The sequence below is a fragment of the Salmo salar genome, chromosome 16 (genome assembly GCF_965601325.2).
Source record: "Salmo salar chromosome 16, fSalSal1, whole genome shotgun sequence".
Lineage (NCBI taxonomy): Eukaryota > Metazoa > Chordata > Actinopteri > Salmoniformes > Salmonidae > Salmo > Salmo salar.
In genome coordinates, this window is record NC_138306.1 from 57,085,302 (window position 1) to 57,105,074 (window position 19,773).

Here is a 19,773-nt window from a genome sequence, read left to right on the forward strand (position 1 = left end):
CTGTCATTATAGTGGAGGGTAGGTCACATCTCTGTTACCATGACGCTGTCATTATAGTGGAGGGTAGGTCACATCTCTGTTACCATGACGCTGTCATTATAGTGGAGGGTAGGTCACATCTCTGTTACCATGACGCTGTCATTATAGTGGAGGGTAGGTCACATCTCTGTTACCATGACGCTGTCATTATAGTGGAGGGTAGGTCACATCTCTGTTACCATGACGCTGTCATTATAGTGGAGGGTAGTTCACATCCCTGTTACCATGACACTGTCATTATAGTGGAGGGTAGATCACATCTCTGTTACCATGACGCTGTCATTATAATGGAGGGTAGATCACATCTCTGTTACCATGACGCTGTCATTATAGTGGAGGGTAGATCGTCCTCTTATTTAGGTCTCAATCGGTGATTGGTTGACCTTGCCACTGTTTCATTCTGTTACCATCTAGCTGTGTTGTTGTCTCTCTCTGTGTTCCTGGACTGTGTTACCATCTAGCTGTGTTGTTGTCTCTCTCTGTCTTCCAGACCTGGACTGTGTAACCATCTAGCTGTGTTGTTGTCTCTCTCTGTCTTCCAGACCTGGACTGTGTTACCATCTAGCTGTGTTGTTGTCTCTCTCTGTGTTCCTGGACTGTGTTACCATCTAGCTGTGTTGTTGTCTCTCTCTGTCTTCCAGACCTGGACTGTGTTACCATCTAGCTGTGTGTTCTCTCTCTGTCTTCCAGACCTGGACTGTGTAACCATCTAGCTGTGTTGTTGTCTCTCTCTGTCTTCCAGACCTGGACTGTGTTACCATCTAGCTGTGTTGTTGTCTCTCTCTGTCTTCCAGACCTGGACTGTGGTCCCCCCTTGCAGGTGAAGCACGCAGAGCTCCAGTTCTCCTCTACGTCGCCAGGCTCCATGGCTCTGTACGTCTGCCACCCAGGATTCACCCCCATGCCCAGGGCCACCCAGAGCATCTGTGGGGTTCAGGGGGCCTGGAGCCAACCCCCTGTCTGCCAGGGTCTGTATCCAGTAACACACAGTCAGTCATTTACTTAGTGTTCCCAGCAGAGAGCTAGACGGGAACAGATATTACATTGTCAGGGAAAGATAGAGATTAATTAGGACATTTTATCTTACCTGTGATAAAAAATCAACACTGTGTTGGTAGGTAGAGAAACAGAAAACAGATGCTGAGTTAAAACTACAGGTCTATATTGGCGTGTTTGGTTCACTGTACTCAAATGTTTGATTGTTTGTTTACTTGTCCCAGAGATCAACGAGTGTTTGTCCCAGCCTTGTCTGAATGGAGGGACATGTAGGGACAGGGTGGCGACCTACCAGTGTGCATGTGACCAAGGCTTCAGTGGAAACCACTGCCAGACAGGTAGACTACACCTCTACTACACTTCTACTACACCTCTACTACACCTCTACTACACCTATACTACACCTACACTACACCTCTACTACACCTACACTACACCTCTACTACACCTACACTACACCTCTACTACACCTCTACTACACCTCTACTACACCTCTACTACACCTCTACTTATACGCCTCTACTACACCTCTACTACACCTCTACTTCACCTCTACTACACCTCTAATACACCTCTACTACACCTCTACTACACCTCTACTACACCTATACTACACCTCTACTTATACAACTATACTACACCTCTACTACACCTCTACTACACCTATACTACATCTCTACTACACCTCTACTACACCTCTACTTATACAACTATACTACACCTCTACTACACCTCTACTACACCTATACTACACCTCTACTACACCTCTAATACACCTCTACTACACCTATACTACACCTATACTACACCTCTAATACACCTCTACTACACCTATACTACACCTATACTACACCTCTACTACACCTCTACTACACCTCTACTACACCTATACTACACCTCTACTTATACAAATATACTACACCTCTACTACACCTATACTACACCTCTACTACACCTCTACTACACCTCTACTACACCTCTACTTATACAACTATACTACACCTCTACTTATACAACTATACTACACCTATACTACACCTCTACTACACCTCTACTACACCTCTACTACACCTATACTACACCTCTACTTATACAAATATACTACACCTCTACTACACCTATACTACACCTCTACTACACCTCTACTTATACAACTATACTACACCTCTACTTATACAACTATACTACACCTATACTACACCTCTACTACACCTCTACTACACCTTTACTATAAATATACTACAACTATACTACACCTCTACTACAAATATACTACATCTCTACTACACCTCTACTACACCTCTACTACACCTTTACTATAAATATACTACACCTCTACTACACCTTTACTATAAATATACTACAACTATACTACACCTCTACTACAAATATACTACACCTCTACTACACCTATACTACATCTCTACTACACCTCTACTACACCTCTACTACACCTCTACTACAAATATACTACAACTATACTACACCTCTACTACAAATATACTACACCTCTACTACACCTCTACTACACCTCTACTACAACTATACTACACCTATACTACACCTATACTACAGATATTCTACACCTCTCACACTTTGTGTTTACTGTAGACCTATGCCATTAACCCATTGATATGATGCAATCTGTGTGTGTGTGTGTGTGTGTGTGTGTGTGTGTGTGTGTGTGTGTGTGTGTGTGTGTGTTGTGTGTGTGTGTGTGTGTGTGTGTGTGTGTGTGTGTGTGTGTGTGTGTGTGTGTCTGTGTGTGTGTGTGAATGCCCTTCCCAGATGTGGATGAGTGTCTGTCGGAGCCCTGTAAGCACGGAGGAACATGTGAAGATCAGGCTGGATCCTACTACTGCCACTGCCAACAGGGTTTCACGGGACCAGACTGTGAAATAGGTACAGGCAACATTCACTCACTTCCTCTGGGGGGGCTATTTGTATCTCGCGTCTCAGAAGGGCAGTGCTTGATCTGGGATCAGGTGCCCCCTCATGTCCGTGTCGACCTATCCATTATGATCTAAAGCCCTGAGATCTGATCTGGGATCAGCATTCACAAAAACCCTTCAATTTAAACCCTACTTTTTTTTTTTTTGTGTCGTCAACATGGCCGTTCGAAGCCTTACGTATAGGTGAGCTGTAACCATAGGAACCCAGTCTGACTGGTTCTCTGTGTGGCTTTGTGTCTCCCAGAGCAGGACAGGTGTGAGTCCAGCCCCTGTCTGAACGGCGGTGTGTGTCGTGGCTACAGGTGGAACCACCTGTGCATCTGTAATGAAGGGTTCTTTGGGGACCGTTGCCAGTCGTGTGAGTAGAATTGAACCGTATCCTGTTTCTACACCTTTCCCCCAGAAGTGTGCACTCCTCCGCGAAAGACGTCGTGGATTTAAAAAGGAATGGACTGGTTGTGAGAAATATGATGGAAACTCACGGGCCAGCCAATCCAAGAGCTTTTTAAATGCATGAGGTGGGAGTGAACGAGCGCACATTTCGGGAGAAAGGAATGAAGATCCGGGACGACACATCAGTCTGTTGTGATGAACAGAACAAGAGCCACATCATAGTGAAAGCTGGTCTCTGTCTCCCCCTAGTGGAGAATCCCTGTGTACTGCAACCTTGTGGGAACAGAGGTCTCTGCCACAGTATCAGAAGAGAGAACTACAGCTGTACTTGTCGAGTGGGACACACAGGAAAGGACTGTGAGAGAGGTGAGTCTGAATCACATTCAATTCTATTCGCTATCTATCAATTTAACTTTGAATCTAATGAATCTATCGATGAATCAATCAATTACTAATTGAATTTCCTATACACCAAGTACCATGTTTTATACCTTTTTTTGGGCTGAGCTACAGTAAGTTGTGGTGTTAATAACAGGCTCTTCCTAAACACTGTTCCCAGACCTGTTGCCTCCCTCTGGTCTGCATGTATTACGGGTAGAGGAGGAGGAGGTGGAGTTACGCTGGGACCTGCCGGACCCTTCCTCTCAGAACCTGGTCAGTTTTATTTCAATTATCCTTTTTATTTAACCAGGAAGTCCAATTGAGGTCAAAATACCTGGCCATAAAAGGACAGTTCGACAATTTAACACATAGATGATTCAAATAGTACAGTTAATTCATAGCATCAGAAACCACATTCATATCAGGGCGGCAGGGAAGTCTAGTGGTTAGAGTTACTAACCGAAAGGCTGCAAGTTCGAATCCCAGAGCTGACAAGGTACAAATCTGTCGTTCTGCCCCTGACTAAAGTAGTGCACTATATATAGGGAATAGGGTTCCATAGGGTTCTGGTCGAAAGTAGTGCACTATATAGGGAATAGGGTCTCTGGTCTAAAGTAGTGCACTATATAGGGAATAGGGCTCTGGTCTAAAGTAGTGCACTATATAGGGAATAGGGCTCTGGTCTAAAGTAGTGCACTATATAGGGAATAGGGCTCTGGTCTAAAGTAGTGCACTATATAGGGAATATGGATCTGGTCTAAAGTAGGGCACTATATAGGGAATAGGGCTCTGGTCTAAAGTAGTGCACTATATAGGGAATATGGATCTGGTCTAAAGTAGGGCACTATATAAGGAATAGGGCTCTGGTCTAAAGTAGTGCACTATATAGGGAACAGGGGCTCTGGTCTAAAGTAGTGCACTATATAGAGAATAGGGCTCTGGTCTAAAGTAGTGCACTATATAGGGAATAGGGTGCCATAGGGCTCTGGTCTAAAGTAGTGCACTATATATAGAGAATAGGGCTCTGGTCTATAGTAGTGCACTATATAGGGAATAGGGCTCTGGTCTAAAGTAGTGCACTATATAGGGAATAGGGCTCTGGTCTAAAGTAGTGCACTATATAGGGAATAGGGTGCCATTTGAGACAGAGCCTGTAACATTCAACATCTATAGTTCAGTGGCTTCGCTGTGACCTACGCCCCACTGGGTCTCCCGGGCCGTGGCAGCGGGACCAGGAAGACTGACTTCCTGGATAAGAGGCAGTCCACCTATCAGCTGCAGGGTCTGGTGCCTGGCCTGCTGTACAACATCTCTACCTTCTCTGTGAAACGAAACGCCAACAGCAACGATATCAGCCAGCCAGCCATCGCGCTCATTCGCACCCGTGAGTGACACACTGCACGTTTCAGAGGATGTCATTTCTTACGTGTGTAGAAGAATAAGGCTGTTTACACAAGCTGCCCAATTCTGATATTTTTGGTTTCCACTAATTGTTCTTTTGACCACATCAGATCTCATTCAGCGTTGATCTGATCGGTCAAAAGACCAGTTAGTGGAAATAATATCAGAATTGGGCTGCCTGTGTAAACAGGCTCTGTGTGTGCTATTTGATATCTGTGTGACTTACCAAAGTGTGTGTGTGTGTGTGTGTGTGTGTGTGTGTGTGTGTGTGTGTGTGTTACAATTGATGTGTATGTGTGTGTGTGTGTGTGTGTGTGTGTGTGTGTGTGTGTGTTACAATTGACGTGTGTGTGTGTGTTACAATTGACGTATGTGTGTGTGTTACAATTGACGTGTGTGTGTGTGTGTGTGTGGTGTGTTACAATTGACGTGTGTGTGTTACAATGGACGTGTGTGTGTGTGTGTGTGTATATGTGCGTCTGTGTGACTGCGTGCGTTTGTTAATTGACCCCTGTGCGTCTCTCTCTCTCTCTCTCTCTCTCTCTCTCTCTCTCTCTCTCTCTCTCTCTCCCCCTCTCTCTCTCTCTCTCTCTCTCTCTCTCTCTCTCTCTCCCCCTCTCTCTCTCTCTCTCTCTCTCTCTCTCTCTCTCTCTCTCTCTCAGGGCCGCGGCGGGTGGATCAGCTGCAGATTGTCAACGTGTCTTCCTCCCAGGTTTGGCTGCGGTGGCTGGTGCAGGCTGCTCATCACGCAGCTGTCAGCCAAGTGCGTCTCTCCCTGATCCCCTCAGACGGCAGCGGAGCTCGCACCGCCCTGGTCAATGCCAGCACCACGGAGTACGCATTCAGGTATGGAACCCAGGACTCCCCCCGTGGAAAAACAGCTGGACAGTAAATGGGTATTCTTCTGCTCAACCACCATCAGTATGTCCTGAAGGCCACAGACTGCAATGCCGATTTTGACCACTTGGTGGCAGTGTATACCTGTTGTCAGAGATGCATTGCATTATCTTTTTCCTCCAGCCATGTTTTTAGTTCCAACGCTGATGAACCTCCACAGACCACAGTAGAATAGAACAAGCTTTTCTGGGGTTATTTTTTTACATGACTGGGATAGGTGTGTGTGTGTGTGTGTGTGTGTGTGTGTGTGTGTGTGTGTGTGTGTGTGTGTGTGTGTGTGTGTGTGTGTGTGTGTGTGTGTGTGTGTGTGTGTGTGTGTGTGTGTGTGTGTGTGTGTGTGTGTGTGTTTCTCCTCTTCAGTTCTCTGCTCCCTGGTCAGATGTACACGGTGGACGTTCTAAGTCAGAGTGGGATCGGACCGGACGAGTCACCGTCCACAAGTCACTCTGCTGGACCGCTGCAAGTCTGGACCCGTATGTCATCATGTCTCACACATCAAATCAAATCAAATGTTTTTATATAGCCCTTCTTACATCAGCTGATGTCACAAAGTGCTGCTGTACAGAAACCCAGCCTAAAACCCCAAACAGCAAGTAATGCAGGTGTAGAAGCACGGTGGCTAGGAAAAACTCCCTAGAAAGGCAGGAACCTAGGAAGAAACCTAGAGAGGAACCAGGCTATGAGGGGAGGCTAAAAACACCACAATAGCAAGGAATGCAGAAGCTCAATGAACCTCAATAATTCACTATGCCGTGTGTTAAGCATCTGGAAAAATCCCCATCCTCACATCAATAGTCTGGTCCACCAAACAAATCAAATAACCTGGAGAGGAGACACCTTCAAGTGAGAAAACTGCTCTGATCAGAGAGTTAAACTGCTATAGACTGATCAGAGAGTTACACTGCTATAGACTGTACAGAGAGTTAAACTGCTATAGACTGTACAGAGAGTTAAACTGCTATAGACTGTACAGAGAGTTAAACTGCTATAGACTGATCAGAGAGTTAAACTGCTATAGACTGTACAGAGAGTTAAACTGCTATAGACTGTACAGAGAGTTAGACTATAGACTGTACAGAGAGTTACACTGCTATAGACTGTACAGAGTTAAACTGCTATAGACTGATCAGAGAGTTAAACTGCTATAGACTGTACAGAGAGTTAAACTATAGACTGTACAGAGAGTTAAACTGCTATAGACTGTACAGAGAGTTAAACTATAGACTGTACAGAGAGTTAAACTGCTATAGACTGATCAGAGAGTTAAACTGCTATAGACTGTACAGAGAGTTAAACTGCTATAGACTGTACAGAGAGTTAAACTGCTATAGACTGTACAGAGAGTTAAACTGCTATAGACTGTACAGAGAGTTAAACTGCTATAGACTGTACAGAGAGTTACACTGCTATAGACTGTACAGAGAGTTAAACTGCTATAGACTGTACAGAGAGTTAAACTATAGACTGTACAGAGAGTTAAACTGCTATAGACTGATCAGAGAGTTAAACTGCTATAGACTGTACAGAGAGTTACACTGCTATAGACTGTACAGAGAGTTAAACTGCTATAGACTGTACAGAGAGTTACACTGCTATAGACTGTACAGAGAGTTAAACTGCTATAGACTGATCAGAGAGTTAAACTGCTATAGACTGTACAGAGAGTTAAACTGCTATAGACTGATCAGAGAGTTACACTGCTATAGACTGATCAGAGAGTTACACTGCTACAGACTGATCAGAGAGTTAAACTGCTATAGACTGATCAGAGAGTTAAACTGCTATAGACTGATCAGAGAGTTAAACTGCTATAGACTGTACAGAGAGTTAAACTGCTATAGACTGATCAGAGAGTTACAATATAGACTGATCAGAGTTAAACTGCTATAGACTGATCAGAGTTAAACTGCTATAGACTGATCAGAGTTAAACTGCTATAGACTGATCAGAGAGTTACACTGCTATAGACTGATCAGAGTTAAACTGCTATAGACTGATCAGAGAGTTACACTATAGACTGATCAGAGTTAAACTGCTATAGACTGATCAGAGTTAAACTGCTATAGACTGATCAGAGTTAAACTGCTATAGACTGATCAGAGTTAAACTGCTATAGACTGATCAGAGAGTTAAACTGCTATAGACTGTACAGAGTTAAACTGCTATAGACTGATCAGAGAGTTAAACTGCTATAGACTGTACAGAGAGTTACACTGCTACAGATTGATCAGAGAGTTAAACTGCTATAGACTGTACAGAGAGTTAAACTGCTATAGACTGTACAAAGAGTTAAACTGCTATAGACTGTACAGAGAGTTAAACTGCTATAGACTGTACAGAGAGTTAAACTGCTATAGACTGATCAGAGACTTAAACTGCTATAGACTGTACAGAGAGTTAAACTGCTATAGACTGTACAGAGAGTTAATCTGCTATGGACTGTACAGAGAGTTAAACTATAGACTGTACAGAGTTAAACTGCTATAGACTGTACAGAGAGTTAAACTGCTATAAACTGTACAGAGAGTTACACTGCTATAGACTGTACAGAGAGTTAAACTGCTATAGACTGTACAGAGAGTTAAACTGCTATAGACTGTACAGAGAGTTAAACTGCTATAGACTGTACAGAGAGTTACACTGCTATAGACTGTACAGAGAATTATAGACTGATCAGAGAGTTAAACTGCTATAGACTGATCAGAGAGTTACACTGCTATAGACTGTACAGAGAGTTAAACTGCTATAGACTGTACAGAGTTACACTGCTATAGACTGTACAGAGTTAAACTGCTATAGATTGTACAGAGAGTTACACTGCTATAGACTGTACAGAGAGTTAAACTGCTATAGACTGTACAGAGAGTTAAACTGCTATAGACTGTACAGAGAGTTAAACTGCTATAGACTGTACAGAGAGTTACACTGCTATAGACTGTACAGAGAGTTATAGACTGATCAGAGAGTTAAACTGCTATAGACTGATCAGAGAGTTACACTGCTATAGACTGTACAGAGAGTTTAACTGCTATAGACTGTACAGAGAGTTACACTGCTATAGACTGTACAGATTTAAACTGCTATAGACTGTACAGAGAGTTACACTGCTATAGACTGTACAGAGAGTTAAACTGCTATAGACTGATCAGAGAGTTACACTGCTATAGACTGTACAGAGAGTTAAACTGCTATAGACTGTACAGAGAGTTACACTGCTATAGACTGTACAGAGTTAAACTGCTATAGACTGTACAGAGAGTTAAACTGCTATAAACTGTACAGAGAGTTACACTGCTATAGACTGTACAGAGAGTTAAACTGCTATAGACTGTACAGTGAGTTAAACTGCTATAGACTGTACAGAGAGTTAAACTGCTATAGACTGTACAGAGAGTTACACTGCTATAGACTGTACAGAGAGTTATAGACTGATCAGAGAGTTAAACTGCTATAGACTGATCAGAGAGTTACACTGCTATAGACTGTACAGAGAGTTAAACTGCTATAGACTGTACAGAGAGTTACACTGCTATAGACTGTACAGAGTTAAACTGCTATAGACTGTACAGAGAGTTACACTGCTATAGACTGTACAGAGAGTTAAACTGCTATAGACTGAACAGAGAGTTACACTGCTATAGACTGTACAGAGAGTTAAACTGCTATAGACTGTACAGAGAGTTACACTGCTATAGACTGTACAGAGAGTTAAACTGCTATAGACTGTACAGAGAGTTAAACTGCTATAGACTGTACAGAGAGTTAAACTGCTATAGACTGTACAGAGAGTTAAACTGCTATAGACTGTACAGAGAGTTAAACTGCTATAGACTGTACAGAGAGTTACACTGCTATAGACTGTACAGAGAGTTAAACTGCTATAGACTGTACAGAGATTTAAACTGCTATAGACTGTACAGACAGTTAAACTGCTATAGACTGATCAGAGAGTTAAACTGCTATAGACTGTACAGAGAGTTAAACTGCTATAGACTGTACAGAGAGTTAGACTATAGACTGTACAGAGAGTTACACTGCTATAGACTGTACAGAGAGTTAAACTGCTATAGACTGATCAGAGAGTTAAACTGCTATAGACTGTACAGAGAGTTAAACTGCTATAGACTGTACAGAGAGTTAAACTGCTATAGACTGTACAGAGAGTTAAACTGCTATAGACTGTACAGAGAGTTACACTGCTATAGACTGATCAGAGAGTTAAACTGCTATAGACTGTACAGAGAGTTACACTGCTATAGACTGTACAGAGAGTTAAACTATAGACTGTACAGAGAGTTAAACTGCTATAGACTGATCAGAGAGTTAAACTGCTATAGACTGTACAGAGAGTTACACTGCTATAGACTGTACAGAGAGTTAAACTGCTATAGACTGATCAGAGAGTTACACTGCTATAGACTGTACAGAGAGTTAAACTGCTATAGACTGATCAGAGAGTTAAACTGCTATAGACTGTACAGAGAGTTACACTGCTATAGACTGTACAGAGAGTTAAACTGCTATAGACTGTACAGAGAGTTAAACTGCTATAGACTGATCAGAGAGTTAAACTGCTATAGACTGTACAGAGAGTTAAACTGCTATAGACTGTACAGAGAGTTAAACTGCTATAGACTGTACAGAGAGTTAAACTGCTATAGACTGTACAGAGAGTTACACTGCTATAGACTGTACAGAGAGTTAAACTGCTATAGACTGTACAGAGAGTTAAACTGCTATAGACTGTACAGAGAGTTAAACTGCTATAGACTGATCAGAGAGTTAAACTGCTATAGACTGTACAGAGAGTTAAACTGCTATAGACTGTACAGAGAGTTAGACTATAGACTGTACAGAGAGTTACACTGCTATAGACTGTACAGAGTTAAACTGCTATAGACTGATCAGAGAGTTAAACTGCTATAGACTGTACAGAGAGTTAAACTATAGACTGTACAGAGAGTTAAACTGCTATAGACTGTACAGAGAGTTAAACTATAGACTGTACAGAGAGTTAAACTGCTATAGACTGATCAGAGAGTTAAACTGCTATAGACTGTACAGAGAGTTAAACTGCTATAGACTGTACAGAGAGTTAAACTGCTATAGACTGTACAGAGAGTTAAACTGCTATAGACTGTACAGAGAGTTAAACTGCTATAGACTGTACAGAGAGTTACACTGCTATAGACTGATCAGAGAGTTAAACTGCTATAGACTGTACAGAGAGTTACACTGCTATAGACTGTACAGAGAGTTAAACTATAGACTGTACAGAGAGTTAATCTGCTATAAAACTGATCAGAGAGTTACACTGCTATAGACTGATCAGAGAGTTAAACTGCTATAGACTGTACAGAGAGTTAAACTGCTATAGACTGTACAGAGAGTTAAACTATAGACTGTACAGAGAGTTAAACTGCTATAGACTGATCAGAGAGTTAAACTGCTATAGACTGTACAGAGAGTTACACTGCTATAGACTGTACAGAGAGTTAAACTGCTATAGACTGATCAGAGAGTTACACTGCTATAGACTGTACAGAGAGTTAAACTGCTATAGACTGTACAGAGAGTTAAACTGCTATAGACTGTACAGAGAGTTAAACTGCTATAGACTGATCTGAGAGTTAAACTGCTATAGACTGTACAGGGAGTTAAACTGCTATAGACTGTACAGAGAGTTACACTGCTATAGACTGTACAGAGTTAAACTGCTATAGACTGTACAGAGAGTTAAACTGCTATAAACTGTACAGAGAGTTACACTGCTATAGACTGTACAGAGAGTTAAACTGCTATAGACTGTACAGAGAGTTAAACTGCTATAGACTGTACAGAGAGTTAAACTGCTATAGACTGTACAGAGAGTTACACTGCTATAGACTGTACAGAGAGTTATAGACTGATCAGAGAGTTAAACTGCTATAGACTGATCAGAGAGTTACACTGCTATAGACTGTACAGAGAGTTAAACTGCTATAGACTGTACAGAGAGTTACACTGCTATAGACTGTACAGAGTTAAACTGCTATAGACTGTACAGAGAGTTACACTGCTATAGACTGTACAGAGAGTTAAACTACTATAGACTGATCAGAGAGTTACACTGCTATAGACTGTACAGAGAGTTAAACTGCTATAGACTGTACAGAGTTACACTGCTATAGACTGTACAGAGAGTTAAACTGCTATAGACTGTACAGAGAGTTAAACTGCTATAGACTGATCAGAGAGTTAAACTGCTATAGACTGTACAGAGATTTAAACTGCTATAGACTGTACAGAGAGTTAAACTGCTATAGACTGTACAGAGAGTTAAACTGCTATAGACTGTACAGAGAGATTAAACTGCTATAGACTGATCAGAGAGTTAAACTGCTATAGACTGTACAGAGAGTTAAACTGCTATAGACTGTACAGAGAGTTAGACTATAGACTGTACAGAGAGTTACACTGCTATAGACTGTACAGAGTTAAACTGCTATAGACTGATCAGAGAGTTAAACTGCTATAGACTGTACAGAGAGTTAAACTATAGACTGTACAGAGAGTTAAACTGCTATAGACTGTACAGAGAGTTAAACTATAGACTGTACAGAGAGTTAAACTGCTATAGACTGATCAGAGAGTTAAACTGCTATAGACTGTACAGAGAGTTAAACTGCTATAGACTGTACAGAGAGTTAAACTGCTATAGACTGTACAGAGAGTTAAACTGCTATAGACTGTACAGAGAGTTAAACTGCTATAGACTGTACAGAGAGTTACACTGCTATAGACTGATCAGAGAGTTAAACTGCTATAGACTGTACAGAGAGTTACACTGCTATAGACTGTACAGAGAGTTAAACTATAGACTGTACGGAGAGTTAAACTGCTATAGACTGATCAGAGAGTTACACTGCTATAGACTGATCAGAGAGTTAAACTGCTATAGACTGTACAGAGAGTTAAACTGCTATAGACTGTACAGAGAGTTAAACTATAGACTGTACAGAGAGTTAAACTGCTATAGACTGATCAGAGAGTTAAACTGCTATAGACTGTACAGAGAGTTACACTGCTATAGACTGTACAGAGAGTTAAACTGCTATAGACTGATCAGAGAGTTACACTGCTATAGACTGTACAGAGAGTTAAACTGCTATAGACTGATCAGAGAGTTAAACTGCTATAGACTGTACAGAGAGTTACACTGCTATAGACTGTACAGAGAGTTAAACTGCTATAGACTGTACAGAGAGTTAAACTGCTATAGACTGTACAGAGAGTTAAACTGCTATAGACTGATCAGAGAGTTAAACTGCTATAGACTGTACAGAGAGTTAAACTGCTATAGACTGTACAGAGAGTTAAACTGCTATAGACTGTACAGAGAGTTAAACTATAGACTACATGTAGATTCCCTCTCTGTGCTGGTGTAACATAGTTAGAAATGCATCCCTTGTTTATTGTGAGTTTCTCCTGAATGTACCTTATCCTGAGTTATCCTACCCTGGTTTATCCTACCCTGAGTTTATCTTATCCTGAGTTTATCTCATCCTGAGTTTATCTCATCCTGAGTTTATCCTACCCTGAGTTTATTCTACCCTGAGATTATCCTACCCTGAATTTATCCTATCCTGAGTTTATCCTATCGTGAGTTTATCCTATCCTGAGTTTATCCTATCGTGAGTTTATCCTATCGTGAGTTTATCCTATCCTGAGTTTATCCTATCCTGAGTTTATCCTATCGTGAGTTTATCCTATCCTGAGTTTATCCTATCCTGAGTTTATCCTATCCTGAGTTTATCCTACCCTGAATTTATCCTATCCTGAGTTTATCTCATGCTGAATTTAAATTAAGAAAATGTGATTAGTAAACTATGGTTATTGAGTACTCTACTCTATTCCCTGTCTGTTCTGTCTATCCTGATGACATCTCTCCCCCCCCCCTCCCCATAGGGCCCCTCCCCCCTCAGAACCTGTCTTTGGCACATGTGACCTCCAACTCTGCCCTGGTGACGTGGGTCCACCGTCCCAGGAACCTGCCCGACGGCTTCGTGGTTAACGTGACGCGAGGCTTGAGCACCCGGAGTCGCTTCCTACCCAATGGGAAGTTAGAGACGTATACCCTGAGAGAGCTTTCTCCGGGACAACACTACCACCTAGCTCTCATGGCTGTTAGGAACACAGGACAGGAACAGATCCACAGTGTACCACAACACCTGGCCTTCACCACACGTGAGTGCTGCTCTGTTCCCACTATCGTACTATGAGCTTCTTCTATAACATTCAATAGGACTGAGATTTCACATTGTTAAAGCTCTGGGGACACACCAGAATGAGACAGGAACCAACTCAAAACTTTTTACGATCTGGGACTGTCTTTTTTTTGGCTGTTTCAGTCCTCTGGACAGGAAGTCCTCTGGTTCCTTTCTAGGTGTCTTCCTAGGTTCCTGCCTTGTAAGGAGTTTTTCCTAGCTACCGTGCTTCTGCTTGCTGTTTGGGGTTTTAGGCTGGGTATCTGTAAAACACTTTGTGACAACTGCTGATATAAAAAGGGCTTTATAAAATATATTTTCATTGATTAATTGATTTCTCTATCACTACACGATCATGATCAATTAACTTTACCTTGGGCTCTCACAAATAACAATAACAACAACAACTGTAATCTCTCTCTTTCTCTTTGTGTATTTCCTCTGGATCACCAGTGCCGATGGAGGAGCGATGGGGAGGGAGGACGAGGGAGAGACCGTCTGTCGTGGGCCAGGGAACCCCTGTGAGTCACACACTAGCCCCGTCTGAACCTCAGGACCTGGGGGTGGCTGGAGAGAGAGAGCACTCTGAAGAGATGCCCAGGTAAGAGGAGAGAGAGAGAGAACAAAAATATATACAAGAACAATTACAAATCCTTGAATCAGCAGTCAGACTATCAGAATCCTGTGGATACCCCAACTACAGAAGAAGAATTATTGGTAAAAACTACGCACTCTCCAACCCAAAAAGGCCTGTGGTGCTGATGGTATTTTAAATAAAATGATCAAATATACAGACCACAAATTCAAATTGACTAAACTCTTCGACATTATCCTCACTGCAGGATATTTTCCCCGATATTTGGAACCAGGGATTGATCACACCAATCTATAAAAATTGAGACAAATTTGACCCAAATAATTACAGAGGAATTTGCATTAACAGCAACTTGGGGAAAATTCTCTGCAGCATTATAAATAGCAGACTACACCATTTCCTTGACAAACACAACATCCTGAGCAGAAGCCAGATTGGATTTCAAAAGAATTATCGTACAACAGATCACATTTACACCCTCCACACTCTAACTGACAAACAAGGAAACCAAAACAAAGGCCAAATCTACTCGTGTTTTTTAGATTTCAAGAAAGCATTTGATTCAATTTGGCACGAAGGTCATTTTTTATAAACTAATAGAAAGTGGTATTGGAGGGAAAACATATGATGTTATTAAATCAATGTACACTAAAAACAAATGGTTAAAATTGGCAACAAGCAAACAGACTTCTTCTCTCAGGGACGGGGAGTGAAACAGGGCTGCCCAATAAGTCCAACACTATTTAACATCTACATTAATGAATTGGCAAAAACATTAGAAGAATCGGCAGCACCTGGTCTCACCCTACACAACACTGAAATCAAGTTTCTGCTGTAGACAGATGACCTGGTGCTGCTGTCTCCCACTAAGGAGGGTCTGCTGTAGACAGATGACCTGGTGCTGCTGTCTCCCACTAAGGAGGGTCTGCTGTAGACAGATGACCTGGTGCTGCTGTCTCCCACTAAGGAGGGTCTGCTGTAGACAGATGACCTGGTGCTGCTGTCTCCCACTAAGGAGGGTCTGCTGTAGACAGATGACCTGGTGCTGCTGTCTCCCACTAAGGAGGGGTTACAGCAACACCTAGACCTTCACAGGTTCTGTCTGGGCTCTGACCGTTAACCACAGGTTCTGTCTGGGCTCTGACCGTTAACCACAGGTTCTGTTAGACCTGGGCTCTGACCGTTAACCACAGGTTCTGTCTGGGCTCTGACCGTTAACCACAGGTTCTGTCTGGGCTCTGACCGTTAACCACAGGTTCTGTCTGGGCTCTGACCGTTAACCACAGGTTCTGTTAGACCTGGGCTCTGACCGTTAACCACAGGTTCTGTCTGGGCTCTGACCGTTAACCACAGGTTCTGTCTGGGCTCTGACCGTTAACCACAGGTTCTGTCAGACCTGGACTCTGACCGTTAACCACAGGTTCTGTCAGACCTGGGCTCTGACCGTTAACCACAGGTTATGTCTGGGCTCTGACCGTTAATCACAGGTTCTGTCAGACCTGGACTCTGACCGTTAACCACAGGTTCTGTTAGTCCTGGGCTCTGACCGTTAACCACAGGTTCTGTCTGGGCTCTGACCGTTAACCACAGGTTCTGTCTGGGCTCTGACCATTAACCACAGGTTCTGTCAGACCTGGGCTCTGATCGTTAATCACAGGTTCTGTCTGGGCTCTGACCGTTAACCACAGGTTCTGTCTGGGCTCTGACCGTTAACCACAGGTTCTGTCTGGGCTCTGACCGTTAACCACAGGTTCTGTCTGGGTTCTGACCGTTAACCACAGGTTCTGTCTGGACTCTGACCGTTAACCACAGGTTCTGTCAGACCTGGGCTCTGACCGTTAACCACAGGTTCTGTCTGGGCTCTGACCGTTAACCACAGGTTCTGTCTGGGTTCTGACCGTTAACCACAGGTTCTGTCTGGACTCTGACCGTTAACCACAGGTTCTGTCAGACCTGGGCTCTGACCGTTAACCACAGGTTTTGTCTGGGCTCTGACCGTTAACCACAGGTTCTGTCTGGGCTCTGACCGTTAACCACAGGTTCTGTCTGGGCTCTGTCTGTTAACCACAGGTTCTGTTAGACCTGGGCTCTGACCGTTAATCCCAGGTTCTGTCTGAGCTCTGACCGTTAACCACAGGTTCTGTCAGACCTGGACTCTGACCGTTAATCACAGGTTCTGTCAGACCTGGGCTCTGACCGTTAACCACAGGTTCTGTCTGGGCTCTGACCGTTAATCACAGGTTCTGTCAGACCTGGGCTCTGACCGTTAATCACAGGTTCTGTTAGACCTGGGCTCTGACCGTTAATCACAGGTTCTGTCAGACCTGGACTCTGACCGTTAACCACAGGTTCTGTCTGACCTGGGCTCTGACCGTTAACCACAGGTTCTGTCAGACCTGGACTCTGACCGTTAACCACAGGTTCTGTTAGACCTGGGCTCTGACTGTTAACCACAGGTTCTGTCAGACCTGGGCTCTGACCGTTAACCACAGGTTCTGTCAGACCTGGGCTCTGACCGTTAACCACAGGTTCTGTCAGACCTGGGCTCTGACCGTTAATCCCAGGTTCTGTCTGAGCTCTGACCGTTAACCACAGGTTCTGTCAGACCTGGGCTCTGACCGTTAACCACAGGTTCTGTCAGACCTGGGCTCTGACCGTTAATCCCAGGTTCTGTCTGAGCTCTGACCGTTAACCACAGGTTCTGTCTGACCTGGGCTCTGACCGTTAACCACAGGTTCTGTCAGACCTGGGCTCTGACCGTTAACCTAAAAAAAACAAATATAATGATATTCCAAAAAAGGTCCGGAAATCAGGATGACAATTTGGACACAGTTCTATTAGAACACACCCAAAAACGACACATATCTAGGACTAAATATCAGCAGCACAGGGAGCTTTCACATGGCTGTGAACGAGCTGAGAGACAAAGCAAGAAGAGCATTCTATGCCATTAAAAGGAACATTAAAATCGAAATTCCAATTAGAATCTGGCTCAAAATGTTCCAATCAGTTATAGAACCAGTTGCTCTGTATGGCAGTGAAGTATGGGGTCCAATCTCTAACAGTGAATATACCAAATGGAACAAACATCCAATCGAAATACTGCATGCAGAGTTTTGCAAGACTGGATTGCAAGTTCAAAGAAAAACTCAAAATAACGCATGTAGAGCAGAATTGGGGCAATACCCCCTCCTCATTCGAATAGAAAATATATAGATTCCATCACACAGCTCTACAATGTCAAGAGATGAAACAATATATATATTTTTTTCTATATGTATACTTTGACAATGTAAGTAGTAATGAACTTGCCATGTCAATAAAGTCAATTTAATTGAATAGAGACAGAGACAGAGAGAGACAGAGACAGAGAGACAAAGAGAGACAGAGAGAGACAGAGAGAGACAGACAGACAGACAGACAGACAGACAGACAGACAGACAGACAGACAGACAGACAGACAGACAGACAGACAGACAGACAGACAGACAGACAGACAGACAGACAGAAATGTATTGGAATGCTGAGTTGAAACCTACATATTTAGTGTTAACGAGACAATTCAAGGTTAATTCTCTCAGGCTCTATTTGTCTGTCTCTCTCAGACTCTATTTGTCTGTCTCTCTCAGGGTCTATTTGCCTGTCTGTCTCAGGGTCTATTTGTCTGTCTCTGTACAAGTGTTTACCATCATTTTGTTTTCTTCCAGATACACAGAGCTGATTGATGGTAGAGGGAAGATAACAGCTAAGTTCTCCAAACTGCCCAGAAAGGCCATCAGACACCGCACTAGTAAGTACTGTTATAACCTCATATAACCAGATATAACCAGCCAGGTGACACTAGTAAGTACTGTTATAACCTCATATAACCAGGTATAACCAGCCAGGTGACACTAGTAAGTACTGTTATAACCTCATATAACCAGCCAGGTGGCACTAGTAAGTACTGTTATAACCTCATATAACCAGGTATAACCAGCCAGGTGACACTAGTAAGTACTGTTATAACCTCATATAACCAGGTATAACCAGCCAGGTGACACTAGTAAGTACTGTTATAACCTCATATAACCAGCCAGGTGACACTAGTAAGTACTGTTATAACCTCATATAACCAGGTATAACCAGCCAGGTGACACTAGTAAGCACTGTTATAACCTCATATAACCAGCCAGGTAACACTAGTAAGTACTGTTATAACCTCATATAACCAGGTATAACCAGCCAGGTGACTCTAGTAAGTACTGTTATAACCTCATATAACCAGGTATAACAAGCCAGGTGACACTAGTAAGTACTGTTATAACCTCATATAACCAGGTATAACCAGCCAGGTGACACTAGTAAGTACTGTTATAACCTCATATAACCAGGTATAACCAGCCAGGTGACACTAGTAAGTACTGTTATAACCCCATATAACCAGCCAGGTGACACTAGTAAGTACTGTTATAACCTCATATAACCAGGTATAACCAGCCAGGTGACACTAGTAAGTACTGTTATAACCTCATATAACCAGGTATAACCAGCCAGGTGACACTAGTAAGTACTGTTATAACCAGGTATAACCAGCCAGGTGACACTAGTAAGTACTGTTATAACCTCATATAACCAGGTATAACCAGCCAGGTGACACTAGTAAGTACTGTTATAACCTCATATAACCAGGTATAACCAGCCAGGTGACACTAGTAAGTACTGTTATAACCCCATATAACCAGCCAGGTGACACTAGTAAGTACTGTTATAACCCCATATAACCAGGTATAACCAGCCAGGTGACACTAGTAAGTACTGTTATAACCCCATATAACCAGGTATAACCAGCCAGGTGACACTAGTAAGTACTGTTATAACCTCATATAACCAG

The 19,773-nt window shown here is 42.7% G+C and overlaps 1 protein-coding gene across 1 annotated transcript in view; it reads left to right on the forward strand.

Annotated features, from left to right (window-relative positions):
* The window catches only part of LOC106574124 (sushi, nidogen and EGF-like domains 1), a 125,135-nt gene that overhangs the window by 98,151 nt on the left and 7,211 nt on the right, over positions 1-19,773 (forward strand). The window contains exons 18-29 of the mRNA XM_045697462.2: positions 834-1,007; positions 1,260-1,373; positions 2,824-2,937; positions 3,232-3,345; positions 3,630-3,746; positions 3,940-4,034; positions 4,935-5,145; positions 5,825-6,008; positions 6,420-6,532; positions 14,007-14,285; positions 14,759-14,906; positions 18,608-18,690. Coding sequence (XP_045553418.1) covers positions 834-1,007; positions 1,260-1,373; positions 2,824-2,937; positions 3,232-3,345; positions 3,630-3,746; positions 3,940-4,034; positions 4,935-5,145; positions 5,825-6,008; positions 6,420-6,532; positions 14,007-14,285; positions 14,759-14,906; positions 18,608-18,690 — 1,746 coding nt within the window. The remainder of the gene's footprint in view (positions 1-833; positions 1,008-1,259; positions 1,374-2,823; positions 2,938-3,231; positions 3,346-3,629; positions 3,747-3,939; positions 4,035-4,934; positions 5,146-5,824; positions 6,009-6,419; positions 6,533-14,006; positions 14,286-14,758; positions 14,907-18,607; positions 18,691-19,773) is intronic.